The sequence below is a fragment of the Sphaeramia orbicularis genome, chromosome 8 (assembly GCF_902148855.1).
Source record: "Sphaeramia orbicularis chromosome 8, fSphaOr1.1, whole genome shotgun sequence".
Lineage (NCBI taxonomy): Eukaryota > Metazoa > Chordata > Actinopteri > Kurtiformes > Apogonidae > Sphaeramia > Sphaeramia orbicularis.
In genome coordinates, this window is record NC_043964.1 from 30,036,147 (window position 1) to 30,053,748 (window position 17,602).

A 17,602-nucleotide genomic window follows, 5' to 3' on the forward strand; every position below is an offset into this window, starting at 1 on the left:
CGGTCTCACAGATGAAAGTTACAAACCCACATATATGTGAACATGTGAACTCTCGCTCCAACACACAGACACACACACACACACAGACACACACAATGAAACATCATCATCAGCAGTGATCAAGGACCATCTCTGCTGTCTGTTGTTGCTTAGATACAACAAGAGCTGCTTGCCTTCTGTATCCTCCCCGCTTCTCACTCCTTATGAGATAGTTGCTAATAAAATTAGAGTGTATATGTTTGTGTACCTTCCAGCATGTGTGTGTTTTGTCTATGTCAGTTGTACAAAGTGAAACAAATATCACATGCATAGTAAAAGCACACATGCTCGGTGGGAGTCGTTACCCTTCACCGAGGCTGAGCATCATTATGCACACATTATGTACACGTGCAATTCAATGCAAAACTATTACCATGCATTTACTCTGGTACTCTGCAGATAACCTGCTTACATAAAAACTGATTTGAAATGTTCTGTAACCACAGTACCAACAAAGGTACCATAATACTTCCTCATAGTTTTCATGTTACACTTCTGTACAAGTTCAAAGTCCATGCTCTTACTTTTTCCTAAAGGTAATACATTGACTTGTACCTCAGTTAATTTCTCTCAAAGGGCTAGATGTTTTCGGAATCTTTATCTACAATTGTAACAAATATTTTTTCCCTAAGAGCAGCATTTAAATATTATTTGTCTTTGTTTTTGTTTGTTTGTTTGTTTGTTTTTAAACAAAACATGCTTTAACACCTTTGCACCTATACCTATTTTTATGGCCACTTCCAAGTGATTTTTACTCTTTATACCTTTCCTCAGTAATTTATCACCATTTTTTAAACATTACCCTCTGTCTTTATTCAGTGAAAATCAGGTATTTTCCTATATTTAATTTGCTGATCATGTAGATGTTCATAAAAGCTCAGAGTAAATATAGAGAATATTAGAGTCAAAAACTGAGAAAACTGAAGAAAAAGTGAATTTTTAAACAAAATACATCATTAACTGTACGTAAAAACCAGCCAAACTACTACTTTCACTGGTGAATCAATGTTACAGAAGATGACTGTGTTTCTACGTTCACTGTGGATCCTCTGAACATCCAAATGAGCCCTATCTGATGACACTGAGAAGCTGAGAAACTGCATTTAACCTGAATAATTTTAGTACATTAAAGGGATTCATGGTTCAAAAGCTAATAAATGTTTTAGATCAGTAGACTTGGCTGGTTGGCGACAGATGTTAAGGTCTTTGAAGGTTAAACCAGAAAAAGCAGAGGGAGCAAACACACACCATCCATTCTCATATATCATCTACTACATCTAAGACGAATACCTACTCAATAAAAATTTGTCACAGTGAAAAATGACATATAATTTGGATCCAGGGGACGGTGCGTGCAGGGCTGCGGTGGGCCGACAGTGTAATCTTCTGAAAAGGCTTTGAAATTCAAATGTGTTGTTGCATAACAATGCCATGTGCAACCAATGAATGCCTGATAATCTGGGGGAAAGCTGTACGGCCAAATGGGAGCTGGATGGATCCCTGCTGCTCGATGTCAGGGATCCGAATGCACACGCCTCACACTGTGGAGGGAGCAGGAAAACCAAAACTAAAACCTTGTGCTATCAAATTCGACAAAGTTCTGAGGGGAAGTGAAACTCCTCAGAGAGAGAGTGAGTTTTGCTTTGATATTTTTTCCCCTTTATTCCACTCACACTTCAACAAAATTCATTGAACACTTAGTGTTTTTCAATGATTGCTGGTTCTCGAACAGTTGTGAGCAATCCACATATCTCTATAGGAAGGTACGTCCATCAGACTGGTCTCACTTCCAGTCAAAATTAATTTTCTCAGCAATTTCATTTCATTTTACTTCTACTGCAGCTTATATGCATACAGTTTGGAATGTAGGCACTGTAGTTATATAGATGTAGAGTAAGCCTATTATATGCATTTTCATGTTGGTATTGTGAAATGGAAGGTGGATGCATCACTGAACATCTGTATGTTCATGCTCTGTAGAGGAAGCTTTGCCTCCCTATTGTCATAAGCCCTGATCTTTACAATTATTTTTCTGGCTTTTATCTGAATAAAATCATACAAATTAGAATGTCTTGGCCTTAATTTGTATCATGCCTTGAGATAATGGTGTATCATGATCAGTGCTGTTTAAACAAGTGAAAATACCCCTGTTGTTGTCCCTCCTGCTCACTGACACCCTGCCTACCCAGAAATTCATTTTGAGTCTTAACTTTCAATCTTTTCAAACACTTTTCAAAAATTTGTTAAAAAAAATAAATCAAAAAATTCAAAATTCAGCTATCAATCTGTGCACTGCATGGTAAAGAACATGTGTCAAATTAGAAAAGCATCAGGTGAATAGGGTACAAGAAATGGGATGGACAAAAATCAGATAGAGACGCAAGAACCTGCTATATCTACATACATACATATATATATATTAAAACTGATATGAAATAGAATTGTTTTAGTGTAGTTTAAAGCTGACATGAGGATTTATTAAGTGTTTAATCATGCATACGTTTGCTTTTATCGTCTCCATGAAAACACTCTCAGTACTACATTACAGTTTCAGTAAACAACATTAGCATGTGCTTGTGTGTATATATGAAATCTGTATACTATTTACACTCTGTAGTTATTTATTTATCTATTGTTGCTGTGGTTATGACTGTTTCTGTGGAGCGGTGACCATATTTTCTTTGGTAGTAGGAGCTGTTCGTTTGTGGATATTAGCTAACCCCATTTCTAAGGTAACAACCTCTTGGCTACGTAGTCTCACTTAACCAGATCTACTGAAACTTTATCACTATGCCAGCATTGCATTGAAGATAGGTCTGGTACCCCCCACTACTGTTCTGAAATAGGGAGTAAAAGTTAATGAGACCATTTGGCTAGTTCAGGGGTCAGCAACCCTGGTCCTACAGAGCCACTATCCTGCATGTTTTACATGTATCCCTCCTCCAGCACACCTGTCGGTCATTACCAGGCTTCTGCATGGCTTCTTGATGATAGGCTTATAATTTGAATCAGGTGTGTTGGAAGAGGGATACATCTAAAACATGCAGGATAGTGGCTCTCTAGGACCAGGGTTGCTGACCCCTGGGCTAGTTAGTTCACAACTGTCTTGTTGCAGTATTCCAAAGACTACAACCCTTTCTAGAAAAAAGCCACATTAAAAGGCAAGTACCAAACAATTCTCGCACAGCCACCAATGGTTACTATGGTCATCCTGTACTTGTACAAAAAAACGGGAATTTTTGAAGTGGGTATTGGCAGACATGAGCAAGTGGCAGCACTGCGAGACAGTGACCTTGAGCAAGTAAACACACCCCCATTTTAGTAACCATTGGCGACTGTGCGAGAATTGTTCGGTAACCGTGTGATCTCAAGATTCGGTAACATTCCCTGGCCCCCTAGATCGCCAGATGTGTCCGTTTGTGATTTTTTCTTGTGGGGCTATCTCAAGAGTAAAGTGTACACGACTCAACCAAGAACTCTGGATGAGTTAAAACAGAGAATTCAGGATGAAATTCACAGTATCCCAGCTGAGATGTTGCAGCGGTCAATGAGGAATCTCAACAGCAGATTTCAAGAATGCATTCGTACAGGAGGACGCCATCTACAGGAAGTAATTTTTAAAAAATGAAAATTCCATCATTGTTTCTTAAATGGCATGGTTTAAGGTTTCAATTACTATGAATAAAATATTTTTCTTCCATCACTCTTGGTTTTATTGGATTGTTAAAAAGTTCCCGTTTTTTTGTGTCACCCTGTATTTGTCAAAACCTGCCAATTTCAGTATGCAGCTGCAGCTTGGAGGTTGTTGCTCTGTCACAAAACAGGATGGATGTTCAAAACCATAGCATGCAGATACCAGAAGGAAGGTGAACACCAATCCTGCTAATGCATGAAGGAAATACTGAGTACATCCAGCTGTTTCCTAAATCCATAAAAGCCTGTGCGCTGATTTCTGTGCAATGGACGGACTGTTTACTCCTATAAAGTTCATCAATGCATCTTGTTTGTTTCACTACTGCAGCAACAATGTGGACGACAAGGTAATGTTAGCTTAGAAATCCAGTCTGCTATCATTAGCAAAGAAATAGGCTTCAAGTGTAAAACAGAGTTGAACATAAACTTCACGTTAAGCACATACAAAATGTATAAATTGACCCTTTAAAATGAGGTAGAATGGGCTATCAATATAGATTTTTTTGCACTGTTTACACCATTTGATAATGCATGTCCTCGTATATCTGTCAAAAGCGTGTTAGAATAAAAGGCCTAATATCAGTTATTCAGACTTTATTTATACTACAGGGTTGATTTTGCCATGAGTTGTGTCAGTGGAGGATAAAATGTATTCTTGCTCATCCGTGCTTTAAACCTGAGGCGAGTATGTCAGCAGTAGGGAATCTCACCCTGAGTAAACCGCTGTGTGCTCACTTTGGTCTGATCCTCAGTTGCCCTGAGTGTGTGTGTGTGTGTGTGTGAGGGTGTGTGTGTGTGTGTGTGTGTGTAAGCAGGTCATAGAGGGACGTTTGCATGTTTGCCTTTACTTAAAACTCCAGAGTAAACGTCTCTTCATATCCATAGTTTATTCATGTCACTTTTGCTAGAACAGATTAGAGGAAAGAATAAGACAAGGATAGAGGGCCCATTTGTGGGGGAAAAAAAAGAGAAAGATGGTGTGGAAAGAAGGAATGAAAGACAAGGTAAACAAGGTAGTGAAGACAGAGGGAGAGGAAAAAAGGCGAGTGTGGAGGAAGTGGTGAGGAAGAGGTAAAGGGATCAACAGGAAGGGAAAAGACAAATCAGACAAGTGAGCAACAAAAAGAAATGCTGAGAAGAAAAAGATGCTCTATTGAAGAAGAGGAGGAAGGTTGGAAAACGTAGTCGACGACGAACGGACATGAACTCAGCTGGAGGAGACACGCTGGGTTCTCGAAGGAACAGGTGGGAGAAGATAACAAGAAATGTCAATATAGGAAGAAGGGATGAAGAAATGAGACGCAGAGAAATGAGGAGGAAGAGGAGGGGGTCGAGTTACAGAGGGAGCCCAGGAGATGTGTCTGTTTTCTTGGTTGGAAAGATTTAATCAAGTTCACATCGGTGCGGTGAACCACAAAGGCCTGCCACTTGTCTGTTGGAGCCAGAGGGGAGCAAAAGAACAAGCTGAGGCTTTACTGTTCAGACCACTGCCATTAGACGGAGAGAGAAAAGACACAAACAAAGCACTGCTCAACACACACCTCCTCTGCCTCGTCTCCCTCCTGTATTGTTCTCTGAATCGATCTTTATCTTTTCCATTTTTCTTGAAATCTTTTGGAATGCAATGAAGAGAAATCAATATTCTATATGGGTGCTTCTATGAAACTGGATTAATTTTGGTATTTGGAACTTTACCAGCTTTTTAGACCCAGTAATAAAAGAGAAATTTAGACATATTTCCCCCCAGGATGTACCTAATGATGACCTCAGATGAATGGGAAAAAAAATTACACTCTCATAAATGTATGAATTTTTAATAAAATATTGGGGCCAAAAATAGGACCGAAATTAGGACATGAAAAACTACTTAGGTGTCAGTGCATTTTATCTGGAACACATGACTTGAAATGGTCTTATATAGCACTATAAATAAAGACACTGTGTTAAATTTGATGATCCTGGTGGTTTTTCTAATCCAGACATGCAGGTTTTTCATGAATTTCAGTCTCATTCCAGGTTTCATGTGTAACCTATCATGTCCACTCATGTTACATGCAGAACCTGCCCATTTAAACACATATAAATCGTGAGTGATTTTGCAACAGCAGTCATTTCTGTGAAACACTCTGTCTTGCATAATTAGTTCAATTCCCAAAATGTACCAGTACCATAAAAAGATATTTGAAAAAATAGTAGCGTATAATTTTTGTGTCCATTTTATTGTGTTACATACGGATTTTTGTATGAAAATAACATAAAAATGTGTTTTATCTGAAGAAATAGTTTCTCTTTTATCTAAGTAAATATTTATTTTTAAAATAGGCCCAAAGTGCTTCCAAACTTGCTTCATAACATTAGTCAACATCTAGTTTGAATTTTTAGCCCCTCTGTCCAGTTTCATAGAAGCACACACACACACACACACACACACACACACACACACACACACACACACATATACATAAATATATTTCATTTGTATCTAAAAAATAAGGAAGTCAGACTATATATTTTTAGTATACCATCTGATGAAATTATAATGTGTACTGTAAAATGAGTCACTGTAATGATTGATGTACATATAATTATTAACTGTCGTTGCCTTCAGCTCTACAGAGTGATTTAGTGCTCTACTTCCTGGTAAATTGCTGTTTACCGGTTCTGTCTCGCTACTATAAGATAAAAGAAGGCATGTGATGATGTTAGCCAATGATTGATTGATTTCAAGGTGACTGATCTGTGGACTGGAAAAACCAGGTATTTTAGTGGTCCATTAATTGTGGTTTTCCAAACAAAACATAACTGACAACTGTTGGTTTTAGTTTCTTTTTCTAGTTGCTGCATTTATTGGTTCATAACCAGAGGTGTAAAGTATACCAGATCACTTTACATTCATTCATTCAATTTTACATTAATATATATTTTATTTAAAATTAGGTAAAATTATAATCTTGAATAAACGGTAAAGAGGAACACTTCATGGACCTCCAGGCAGTAATGAAAAATAGTAAAAGGGGTGCTCTTTGGTGAATGGACCGTCAATGCACACAAAATACTGTATTTTTTCTGCATTTTAGGTTAAATTATACTATAATTTAACCTAAAATTACTATAATAATTATATTATAGTAAAAAATAGAATAAGAATAAAAAGGTGGTATAAAGAATCAACTATAATAGAATATAAATAAATTAAAACCTACTTTTTCATGTTCATTCATTTTCTGAACCCACTTTATCCTACTTTTTCATGTTTTTTAGTCAATTTAAAATGTTGATTTTAATGACTGAAAATCAACAACTTAATTTAGATATAGACCTTATGCATCACAGCCTCTATCAGATCTGAAAATAATTAATTTTATCATTAACTAATCCAGATGGTTATGTCTGTCATGCAATTGTATTTCTTTTTAGTGCTACTGGGTTCAAATGCCATAATTACCTTTCAGAGTGGACATGAGACTGATGTATCTACTCTTACTCATATCTACTGCTAATTTTGGTAAGACAGGCATTTTCAGATAGATATGGGGATTAAATACATGAATGACAGCTGTAATTACAGATCACTGATCAGAGTCCTTCAGATGTGGTGTGGACGTTAATTCTACTGCTCTACTCTGTGTCTCCACATGGAAGCTGGGAAAAGATACTACACAGAGCAGAGTAATGCAGAAGGATGATTTGTTTTCTCAAATGATTTCCTGGTTTGTAGATCATGGAGACTTTTAAAGCGCTTCCATCAAAAAGTAAAAAATAAACACATGGAAGTAAAAATTATCAGTTTTCACATTTCACTTTTTCAAAAGTGCAGAAATTTATTTATTTATTTTTTTTAACTTAGGACTCTGAAATGCTTTGTTGCACTATTTTGTTTCATTAATTAACAAAATAATCACACAGAAACTAAAAAATAAACATAATTCACTTTCTTCAAGAATTTCTGTACAGCATTTACAATCCCAACTGTCATCAGCAGGGGGAAATCACACACATTACAACGTTTCCATGGCAACCAAAACCAAAATGTTAATGCTATGTCTACACACACTGTGTCATTTACTGAATAAAGTGTAAAGTTAATTGTTTACACATACTTGTATTACAGTATCATCAAGATGTCTCCTTCAAAAATTCTTTTATAATCTTCACATTCTGCATCAGCTGATAAATTACATAATAGCTCTGTGAGCTTAGCTCTGATTTTAGACAGAAAACAGCCACGGGAAAACCACAAATTACATCAGTTTTCTGCACAGTTTGTGTTGTCATTAGCTGCATTAAATATCTGTTTGGAATCATCCAAACAAGGTTAGAACTGTCACAGTTTAGTCTGAATCATGGATCAACAAACCGTAAACTTAGCAAAGATTATAACATTTTATAATAATTTATACCCTCATAAGTCTCATAATCAAACTCACCCGAATAGAAGAAACTCTGCCATTACACTCCATTCTATTCATTTAGAGATGTGTCCAGTGGTGCAAACAACACTTTCTTTGTTTCTTATCAGTTCTCACAACACTTTTAGGTCACTTATGAATATTTTAACCCATAAAGACCCAGTGCTACTTAAGTGGCAAAATAGTTTTGTCTCTATATTTAACTTTTCTTAAGTGATTTTTCACCATTCATCATAATATTATCCTCTGTTTTTAGTGTTTATACAGTAAAAATCAGGTATTTTCTTATGTTTAATTCACTGATCATGTAGATATTCATGAAAGGTCAGATTAAAGTTGAGGGTTATTATATGAGAAACAGCAGTCACTCTTCCATTGACCCTCAAATTGCTCAAATATAACTTGCGCATAAAAATTTACCTAATGGAAAAATGACAATTTCGTCAAAACTCTTGTTTTTCAATTAAAAGTTTTTGCGCTGGCAAGAGGTGGTTTTTCAGGCGTAGCGCAATTGGTATATCACAAAAACTGCAATGGAAAGACCTTTTTTCTGCAACTAGAGTCACATGAATAAAAAAAAAACAAAAAACAAAAAACAGATGTTGACGAATGTTATAACAAGCAAAGAAGAAGAGTTTTAAAAGAAACATGGTGCGGTATGTGTGGACACACCAGGAAACTGAATCATTTTTTAAATTTACAATGGGATAGAGGGGTAATATATAATAATAAAGAATGTATTTGTAAATCAACACAATATTTACATTTGTTGCCACATTTATGGAATGACTTCTCATGTCATCTCATTATAATAAATAAACAAACCATTGCATTTGTGATTTAATGGAATAACCGACATTACGCACTTCTGTTTTTTTTTAGTAAATATTGTAATGTTTTGCGCATACTGTATGTCCAATGAAACAGGGACTAGTGGCTTTTTCAGCAAAATATATCACTAACTTAACATAAACCAAGTGTGTCCATTCAGGGTCATTTATCAAACTCCATGGGTTTTACTGATGAATCAATGTTGTAGAAGATGACTGTGTTTCCACGTTCACTACAAAGCCTCCGAACGTCCAAATGGGTCATATCTGATGACCATGAAAAGATGAATAACTGAATTTTACACCAATTATTTACATATATTGATTGAGTTAGTGGATCAACAGGTATTAAACAGTTTAGATCAGTAGATGGTTTTGGTCATCGGCGGTTGTTTGGGTCTTTATGGGTTAAAGCAGAAATACTACATATAGCACTTTTACTAGAGACATGGTAGTCAGAAAACTGGCTCAGTGTTTGGAGAGAAGCTGGACTCACTGGTGACTGCGGTGGAGGGATGCACATTGAATAAGGTGGAGGACATCTTGGGCAATCTGAATCATTTTCTTCATCTGAATCTGACGAGTCAGAGAAGCAGCTGCAGTGGACGACTCACCTCATTAAGATGGATGATCATCCCCACTGCCATCAGACGTACAATAGCTTAGTCTGAAGTCTGATGATTGCTTATTTAATTTCATGAGCTGATGGGAAAAATGAAAAACTGAATTCCCCCTAGAAATAAATAGAGTTTATCTGTGTATGTGATAAGATATAAAAGTTCTCTGAATCATATGTGGTGCTTAAATCACACTCCATATGCCAGCAACAGGTGTTGGAAAGCATACTGTTGAATGTTCACTGAAGTTCACACGGTGTGAAACAGCATCGACACTTGAATAAACACTGGAGCACTGGTGGGTGTTTTGGTGTGTGTATGCATAAAATCAAGGCCAGCGTGGGGGGGTGGGGTGGGCACATCAGTTTAACATTTTAACAGCCTCACACTCTCTATGAATATGAGAGAGAGAGAGCCAATTCAGCTGAAGTTGAGTCCATTTAGTCTAATGTGAGAAGACTGAAGTAGGTACATCAACGAGGCCGCTGGTATCATCACTGTCAAGACCGCCGTCGACGCACAGACGGACCAAAATAAGGAAATAAAACTGAACGTGTAGCTGTCAGTGTTTTGTTCAGTGGACTAAAACTGAAACAGACAAAAGAAGTGGACGCCATGTACAGCAGGGAATATACAAATATGGCAGTGTAATAAGCTGAAAAGCAAAACAAGTGAAGCGAATAAATGATGTTAAGGCGGATGCGAATACAGCCTTCCATTTCTTTTCATTCCATCAAAAACTGTAAACAAAGACATTTTTTATGAAAGCAATATATTTCCAAGTCAATCACATCTGCCGTGGTTCCTGCTCTAGCTGGAGGTTATTCATGTCTGATCCCCACTGAGTTGGAAACACATTATTGGCCTCAGTACTTATATTCCCCGATCACCACTGTCTCACCGTGGTGCTATGAGTGCTGTGGAGAGAGACAGGGGTTGTGGAAGTGACCCAGCAGTCATTTCTCTCCCTGCCAAAGGGTTTTAACACCGCACACTTCTCCACTCCAGGTGCTGCTGTTGACTGACAGGGTAATTTAGAGGTGTTGAAAATACACACACGCGTGACGTAAAGGTCGTGAAGGCAGACATGACTTCATTTTCATGCTGACAAAAATGCATACTATGTAGATTTTAGACTTGGCTGCAATATAATCCTGTTTTTTCTGGTGAAGTCAAGGTCTGAGTTCACTTTTTATTTAGTTAAAAAAATCAAAGGATGTGTGCCGTTCTTGAGTTATCTCCTATATGACGTACTGCATCGAGGTGTGGGGGAATACTTACAAAACTAATACAAATCCAATCACTATTATTCAGAAAAGAATAAAACGAGTGAATAATAAGTGTCCTAAAGGGAACACACAACTCAGGTTTTTTTTTATCAAGTTAAAACAGTTGTTCCCAACCTTTTTTGGCTCGTGACCCCATTTTAACATCACAAATTTCTGGCGACCCCAGACATTCAAAATAAAGATTTCTCTTTTTTGCTCAATTAATTTGTTTTTGATGATGTAATAGTTTGCTATACTATGTTGCAAATAAACGTTAATTTTAGATGACATTTGGGCTATAGAATGTATATTATTATGGATGGAGGCAGAAAAGCCAGGTGTAGATTACTGCACAAAGTGAGAATTTTATTTTCCTTGGTCAGGATATGTACAGTCAGTCCAAAGCTGACAATTAATACTGAACAAACAATAACTCAAACTATGAATTATGAAAGAGCTGCAGCATCTGAAACTGACCACAATGAACATTTGAAAGATCAACAGTACCACAGTGCTTCAGTTTCAGCTTCACAGTTTGTCATGTCTTTTATGTATTTTGATTCTCTTTCTCTCTCTCTCTCTCTCTCTCTCTCTCTCAACTCACCATATATTTTTTATTAGTTCAGTTTTTATTTTTTAGCAATTACTAGAAATTTCAGGTGACCCCATTTGAATTCCAGGTGACCCCATGTGGGGTCCTGACCCTAAGGTTGAAAACCACTGAGTTAAAAGTTTTAAAGTTGAGTGACTTTGTCAACTTTAACCCTGTAAAGCCTGAACCATTAAATCTTTGACAGAAAAGTCCAGTTCTTTGAAACTGGAGCCTTTATTGGTCCTTCTGAACAACCAATAAAATGTTTTCTCAAATATCAATTTCCATGTATGAGTTTCAATTTTGTATCATATTTCATACATCAGGTCTCAATGCTCAAATTTTATTATTTTTGAATAAACAAAAACATAATATAACACAAACATGTCTAACAAATTGGTAATTCCTTTTCAAAATTGGCAAAGTTCTGTCTTTTTCCTCATTAATGACAATCTCGTAGTGTCACTGGAAAGGCCTCTGGTGGACAAATTCCTCCCCCCTGGTGGATTATCTGTGTATTGTATGTATCTAATTGTAAACATCAGGTTTTTCAAGAAAAAAATATCACACCGATCATTTAGAGGGTTTCAAAACTCATGTATCAAATATGATACATTTGGCGTTACAGGGTTAAAACAGCACAATTTATGTTTAAAATAAAAAAAAAAAAAAATTAGTAGCCTGTTCATATTCAGAGCTTCTTTAAAATGCCGGAAAGTAATGTGTTCAAAAAACCTTATGTTAGAACAAATATGAAGCAATTTTGTGTTTCTGTTGTTGGAGTAAATGTTTGGAACAAGTTAAATCCTGAGTTATGACTGTACAATGCTATTTATGTTTAAAACTATGTTTAAAAGAGATGTCATGAAAATAGATGAAGAATGTGAATGTGAATTTTTCCACTAATCAAACTATTGAATTGTTTAGTTTTTTGTTGTTGCTACTAAGCTAAAGGCATTGTTAGCTATTTTATTTCATTTTGTTTGGTGATATGAATAGGGGGGTGGGCAGAATAAGCTTAGGCTCTTTTGCTTTTCAAACACTGTATCCTACACAAATGTATAATGCTTAAAATGTCTGTATAAACACAATTAAACTGAAAACTGAAAATGTGCTATAGGTGATGCTTTATACAATAATTTTAGCATCTAATGTACTTTCTGTACTTCAATCGACACTTCTTTATTGCATGCTGGATGTTCTCTATCAGTAGAAATAAAAGGACTGCATCACATATATTAGTCTTCCATGTTTTTGGATCAGTAGCTCATTGATATTAAGGTACTTCTCCGTGTAAGCCTCCTGCTGATTCCAAAACCTCCTCACGGAACCGCACCGGTCATGGGATCTTAGTTTACTTGCAGGGAAAGGCTGCAGATAGATGTACATACCAGCCTATTTTCACCTGCCTGTCAGTCGTGCATGTCCTCTCACTAAGCTGGTATCACTCACCAAGTAACACTGGCTCAGATCGTGTGAGCATTTAATATGTACGCTGTGTTGTTGTGCAAAATGACAGAGGAGTAGTGCAAAGTGATAACATGGTAACTCTATATACAAACCCTTAAAGACTTAAAAGTATTTTCGTGGCGACTTCCAAATGAAAATTTCTCTATACTTAACCTTTCCTAAGTCATTTATCACCATTTACTATGATATTATCTTAAGCATTTTGCACTGTTCAATGTAAATCAGGTATTTTCCCATATATATAATTGATTGATCATGTAGATGTTCATTAAAACTCAGACTAAATCCAAAGCTTCTCATATCAAAACAGACAGAAAACTGACGAAAAAGCGACTTTTTCAGCTAAATATATCATTAACTGGATGTAAAATTAAGTGTCTACAAACACTGTCATTTGTCAAACTACATGGGATTTATTGGTGAATTAATCAAAGCAGAAAATGGCAGTGTTTCCACATCCACTATGGAACCTCTGAACATCCAAATAAGACATACCATATTTATCACAGTAATATTTTAAATTAGTAGGAATGTGAATTGCTAAAGTGTGCCCAAAAACGACAGATATTACTGAATTCTGAAATTTCTTTCAATGGTCTTAACTTGGGGTGGGAATTGAAATCCGGTTCCGACTTAGAACAGGTTCCCATTGATCATTTCCATTAGAATTATTCACCTCCTGCATTATCAACTCTTCTTAACAATTCTCTCATTTCCCACCACAACATTTTCTGGTTTTCCCTACATCACGTCATGTTACATTACACAATTACATCACCTGCTGACCTGCTTCAACTGTGAAGAATGATGGAAAGGAAAAATCAGTCCAAAGCTTGGCTACATTTCACCAGAAGAGATGAGAATAATGCCATGTGTAATCAGTGTAATGCTGTAATTTCATGTAAGTATGCGAATACCAGCAACATGCTCAAGCATTTGTCGACCTGGCATGGAATTAAATTCCAGGAATGTCATGTGTTCGACCGCCTGTGTACGAGTGCTAACATTGCTAGGCTGTATTTTATTTTTACCTATTGTTCAGTATATTCAAGCTGAATATGTCCATGTCTGAATATGTCCATCTTAGGCAGACATAATTTTGGACAAAATAAAACGGCTGGTTTTGGTGCAGAAGACTGTGTCGAACTGCTTTTTTTCCCACCCAAAAAAATAAACACTCAGGATTTGATAGGAGAATTGATACTGAACTGGATTGATATTGATAAAATCCTATTAATTCCCACCCCTCGTCTTAACCCATAAAGACCTGAACAGCCAACGACAACAAAAACCATCAACAAGATTTAAACTGTTTAATACCTGTTGATCAACTAATCCTATCAATACATGCAAATAATTGGTGTAAAATGCAGTTTGTCATCTTTTCATGGTCATCAGATATGACCCACTTGGATGTTCAGAGGCTCTGTGGTTACCATGGAAACACCGTCATCTTCTACAACATTGATTCACTAGTAAAACCCATGGAGTTGGATCAATGACAGTGGGTGGAGACACTTGTTTTTACATTCAGTCAGCTATCGTACTTTCCGGACTATAAGCCGCTACTTTTTTCTTGGTTTGAACCCTGCGGCTTATACAATGATGCAGCTCGAGTAAAGATTTATACGGGCTAATGGCCACCAGGGGGCGCTCTAGCAGGAAGCGCAAAAGCGAGACAGACAGGGGCAAGAGGTGATGCGAAGAGAAGAAGTTTTAATCTTAACTTCATGCACAAACCCTCATCATGGAAAACACATGAAGAAATGCATATTTTACAGCTTATAAGTTAAAAGCAATCGATGTGTCTGTCCAAGAAGGAAATAGAGCTGCAGCACGGAAGTGTCATTGAGCAACAACAGAGGAGAGACGTAGAAGGTGTGTGACGGAGCCTTTGAAGCTGTTCAGCTCCAATGCTGAAGAAGACCACTTCAGTGGTTTCAGTGCGTAGAAGGAAGACGAAGATAGTGATCAATGACTTTTCTGGGTTTTTTAACCAGCCGTGTTCCTGCCGTTTTACTGCCGTGTGACAGGCACTGTTTGGAAAAAAGCAGTTAAGGTATGGAAATAAACATTTAAATAATCTTTCTGTTTACCATTTTTCTGTGTAAATATCCACATGTCGTGGATACCTGTGGCTTATAGTCAGGTGCGACTTATATTCCAGTGCACCTTCTAGCCCAAAAAGTACGGTATATCTTTGCTGAAAAAAGTAACTTTTTCTTTATTTTTCTCTGTTTAATTAACTTTGAATTTACTCTGAGTTTTCATGAACATCTACATGATCAGTGAATTAAATATAGGAAAATACATGATTTACACACACAAAAAAAAAGCAAAATACAGAGGATAATATTATAAAAAAAAGTGTGATAAATCAGTTAAGAAAGGTAGAAATAGATAAAAAAATTTATTTGGGAACTACCACAAAAGTAGCACTGGGTCTTTATGGGTTGAAATACACATCAGGGATCCACCTGCTCATGTCGCTGTGGTACTGAACAGACTTACATCCATGCTGATACACGGTGATTCAGATCAGACCAACCTGTGATATGTAGCCTGTCTCCGCCGACCTCGATCTTGAGGAAGAGGCGACCCCGACGCTCCGTGTGATCCGTCCCACACAGACTTGGCACATTGACCACACACTGCTTATGCACATTCATGTCACAGGCTGCACAAAGAAAACACAGAAGAAGAGGCAAATTTATGCTTTAGCACGCATGCTGAGCAGTAATACACATTTCCACACACAGCTGACATAATTACACAAATAACCTATCATAGCAAATAAACAACATGTCAGAATAGGTTAGAATCAGTTTGGTTGCAGGATGCCTTTTTGTTTTTATGTTTTGAAGACTATAAATAAAGAGTTTGTGAGGATTAATTTACTGTAGTAAAACAAATAACATAAATAAAAAACATGAAACTAATCCTGAGACAGTATAAAATGGCAGGAGTGGGAATTGAGGTTTTGTGTTCAGTAAATTTACACTTGAACCTGAGGCTTTCCACCTGATCTCTCACGGTGTACTTGAGTAAATTAATGCGCTAACCAGTCTTAGTAGTCTTATATTTCACAGCCTGGGCTCACTGATACCTTCCTCTTGCACCCACAAACACAAGCATGGCAAAGATGGCAGCGTAATGTGACAAAAAAAAAAAATCTTGGGAAATTAGAAATTATTCACGACGGAGATGTCTACTTTCAGCGCAGCACTTAAACATGAATAAATGATTGCCACGTTAACTTAGAGATGTGTGATCGCTGTAAGTGGAGCTGAGCACCATCCACTGGACTGGCAGCCTCTTCTAGATTATTAAAAAGTGTTGAATTATGGCACAAAAAGAAGAGGAGGGCTGTTGTTTGAGGACACAGACTCTCTTCAGTGCAAATAATTCAAGGTTTCCTGTAACAGTCAATGAGAGAAGTCACCCGGTCATGATTTGATATTTTAGTCGCAGGTTTAAAACAACAAAACTCACTCACTCAGTCGTTGACAGTCATCATCGCTGTTAATCCACCTATTATTTGTAAACTCAAGCACAGATTATTATTTGGTACAAATAGCAGAATGGCATTAGACCGTCCAAAAGTTTACGACTGAGGAGTCAAAACAGCAGGTTTGACTTCATGTGCATTTCTCTTTGTGGATACAGTATATGGACCAGGGTTTCTGCAGGTATCAGCAAATCTAATTTAATGCCTTTTAATGCCCTTATTAATGCCACTTTCAACAAATTTAATGCCCATGTCCAACTGCAGATTTACATTTCTATATATAGTTTTATGATGGTTTACTGTCAACAGGCTTAAATCATATTCTGAATAGTTCCTCCTCCAACCACTTCTGCTGAAACTTGCATTTTCTCATTTTTCCGACATTTGCTAATATTCCTTCCACTCTTTCACCACAGTATGTTGCATTCCAAGCATCCGGTGTTGTGACTTTGTGTATCGGTCATAAACAATAGGCAATAAAAGGGTTCCGCCTGCCAATCATCACACCATACTTCTGATCAAAATTATTAAATGTTTATACAGTCACGGAAAAAATTATTAGACCACCCTTGTGTTCTCCAATTTCTTGTTCATTTTAATGCCTGGTACAACTAAAGGTACATTTGTTTGGACAAATATAATAACAAAAATAGCTCATAGCAGTTTAATTTCAGAGCTAATATCTAGCCATTTTCCATGTTTTCTTGATAATAACCAAAATCACTTCAGTTCTTTCATCAATAGCTATGGTATTGTACTGCCAAAAACAGTGCTTTTAGGCATTCCATGTTTTCTTTTCTGTGTGTTTTAGTCACATAATACACACAGGAGTTGGTACTTGATTGCATAACCATTGTTTGTGATGACTTTTGATGGTCTAATATTTTTTTCAGTGACTGTATATATATGTTTTTTTTTGTTTTTTTTTTGTGATGACTTGTCGACTAGTAAATTCTTTGATTTGTTTTGCGTGTGACTGTTACAGACATACTGACTGTATGAACAGACTCTTTTAACTGAGCCAAACAGATGAGGGACCAGAGGGTAGAAAGAACATTTGTTCTCCTCTTCCCCCTCATTTCCTCCTCTGTCCCTCACTGCCCTCTAACTTTGTGTCTAACCCCCCCTTTCTGCTCCCTTATTGCTTTCCTCCTTCTGTTTTTTGTGTCATCCACC

The 17,602-nt window shown here is 36.9% G+C and overlaps 1 protein-coding gene across 2 annotated transcripts in view; it reads right to left on the bottom strand.

Annotated features, from left to right (window-relative positions):
• Nucleotides 1-17,602, bottom strand: part of prkcab (protein kinase C, alpha, b) — a 179,167-nt gene that overhangs the window by 35,026 nt on the left and 126,539 nt on the right. For both annotated transcript variants that reach the window (XM_030141048.1, XM_030141049.1), the window contains exon 5: nt 15,467-15,595. In XM_030141048.1, the coding sequence (XP_029996908.1) occupies nt 15,467-15,595 (129 nt within the window). The remainder of the gene's footprint in view (nt 1-15,466; nt 15,596-17,602) is intronic.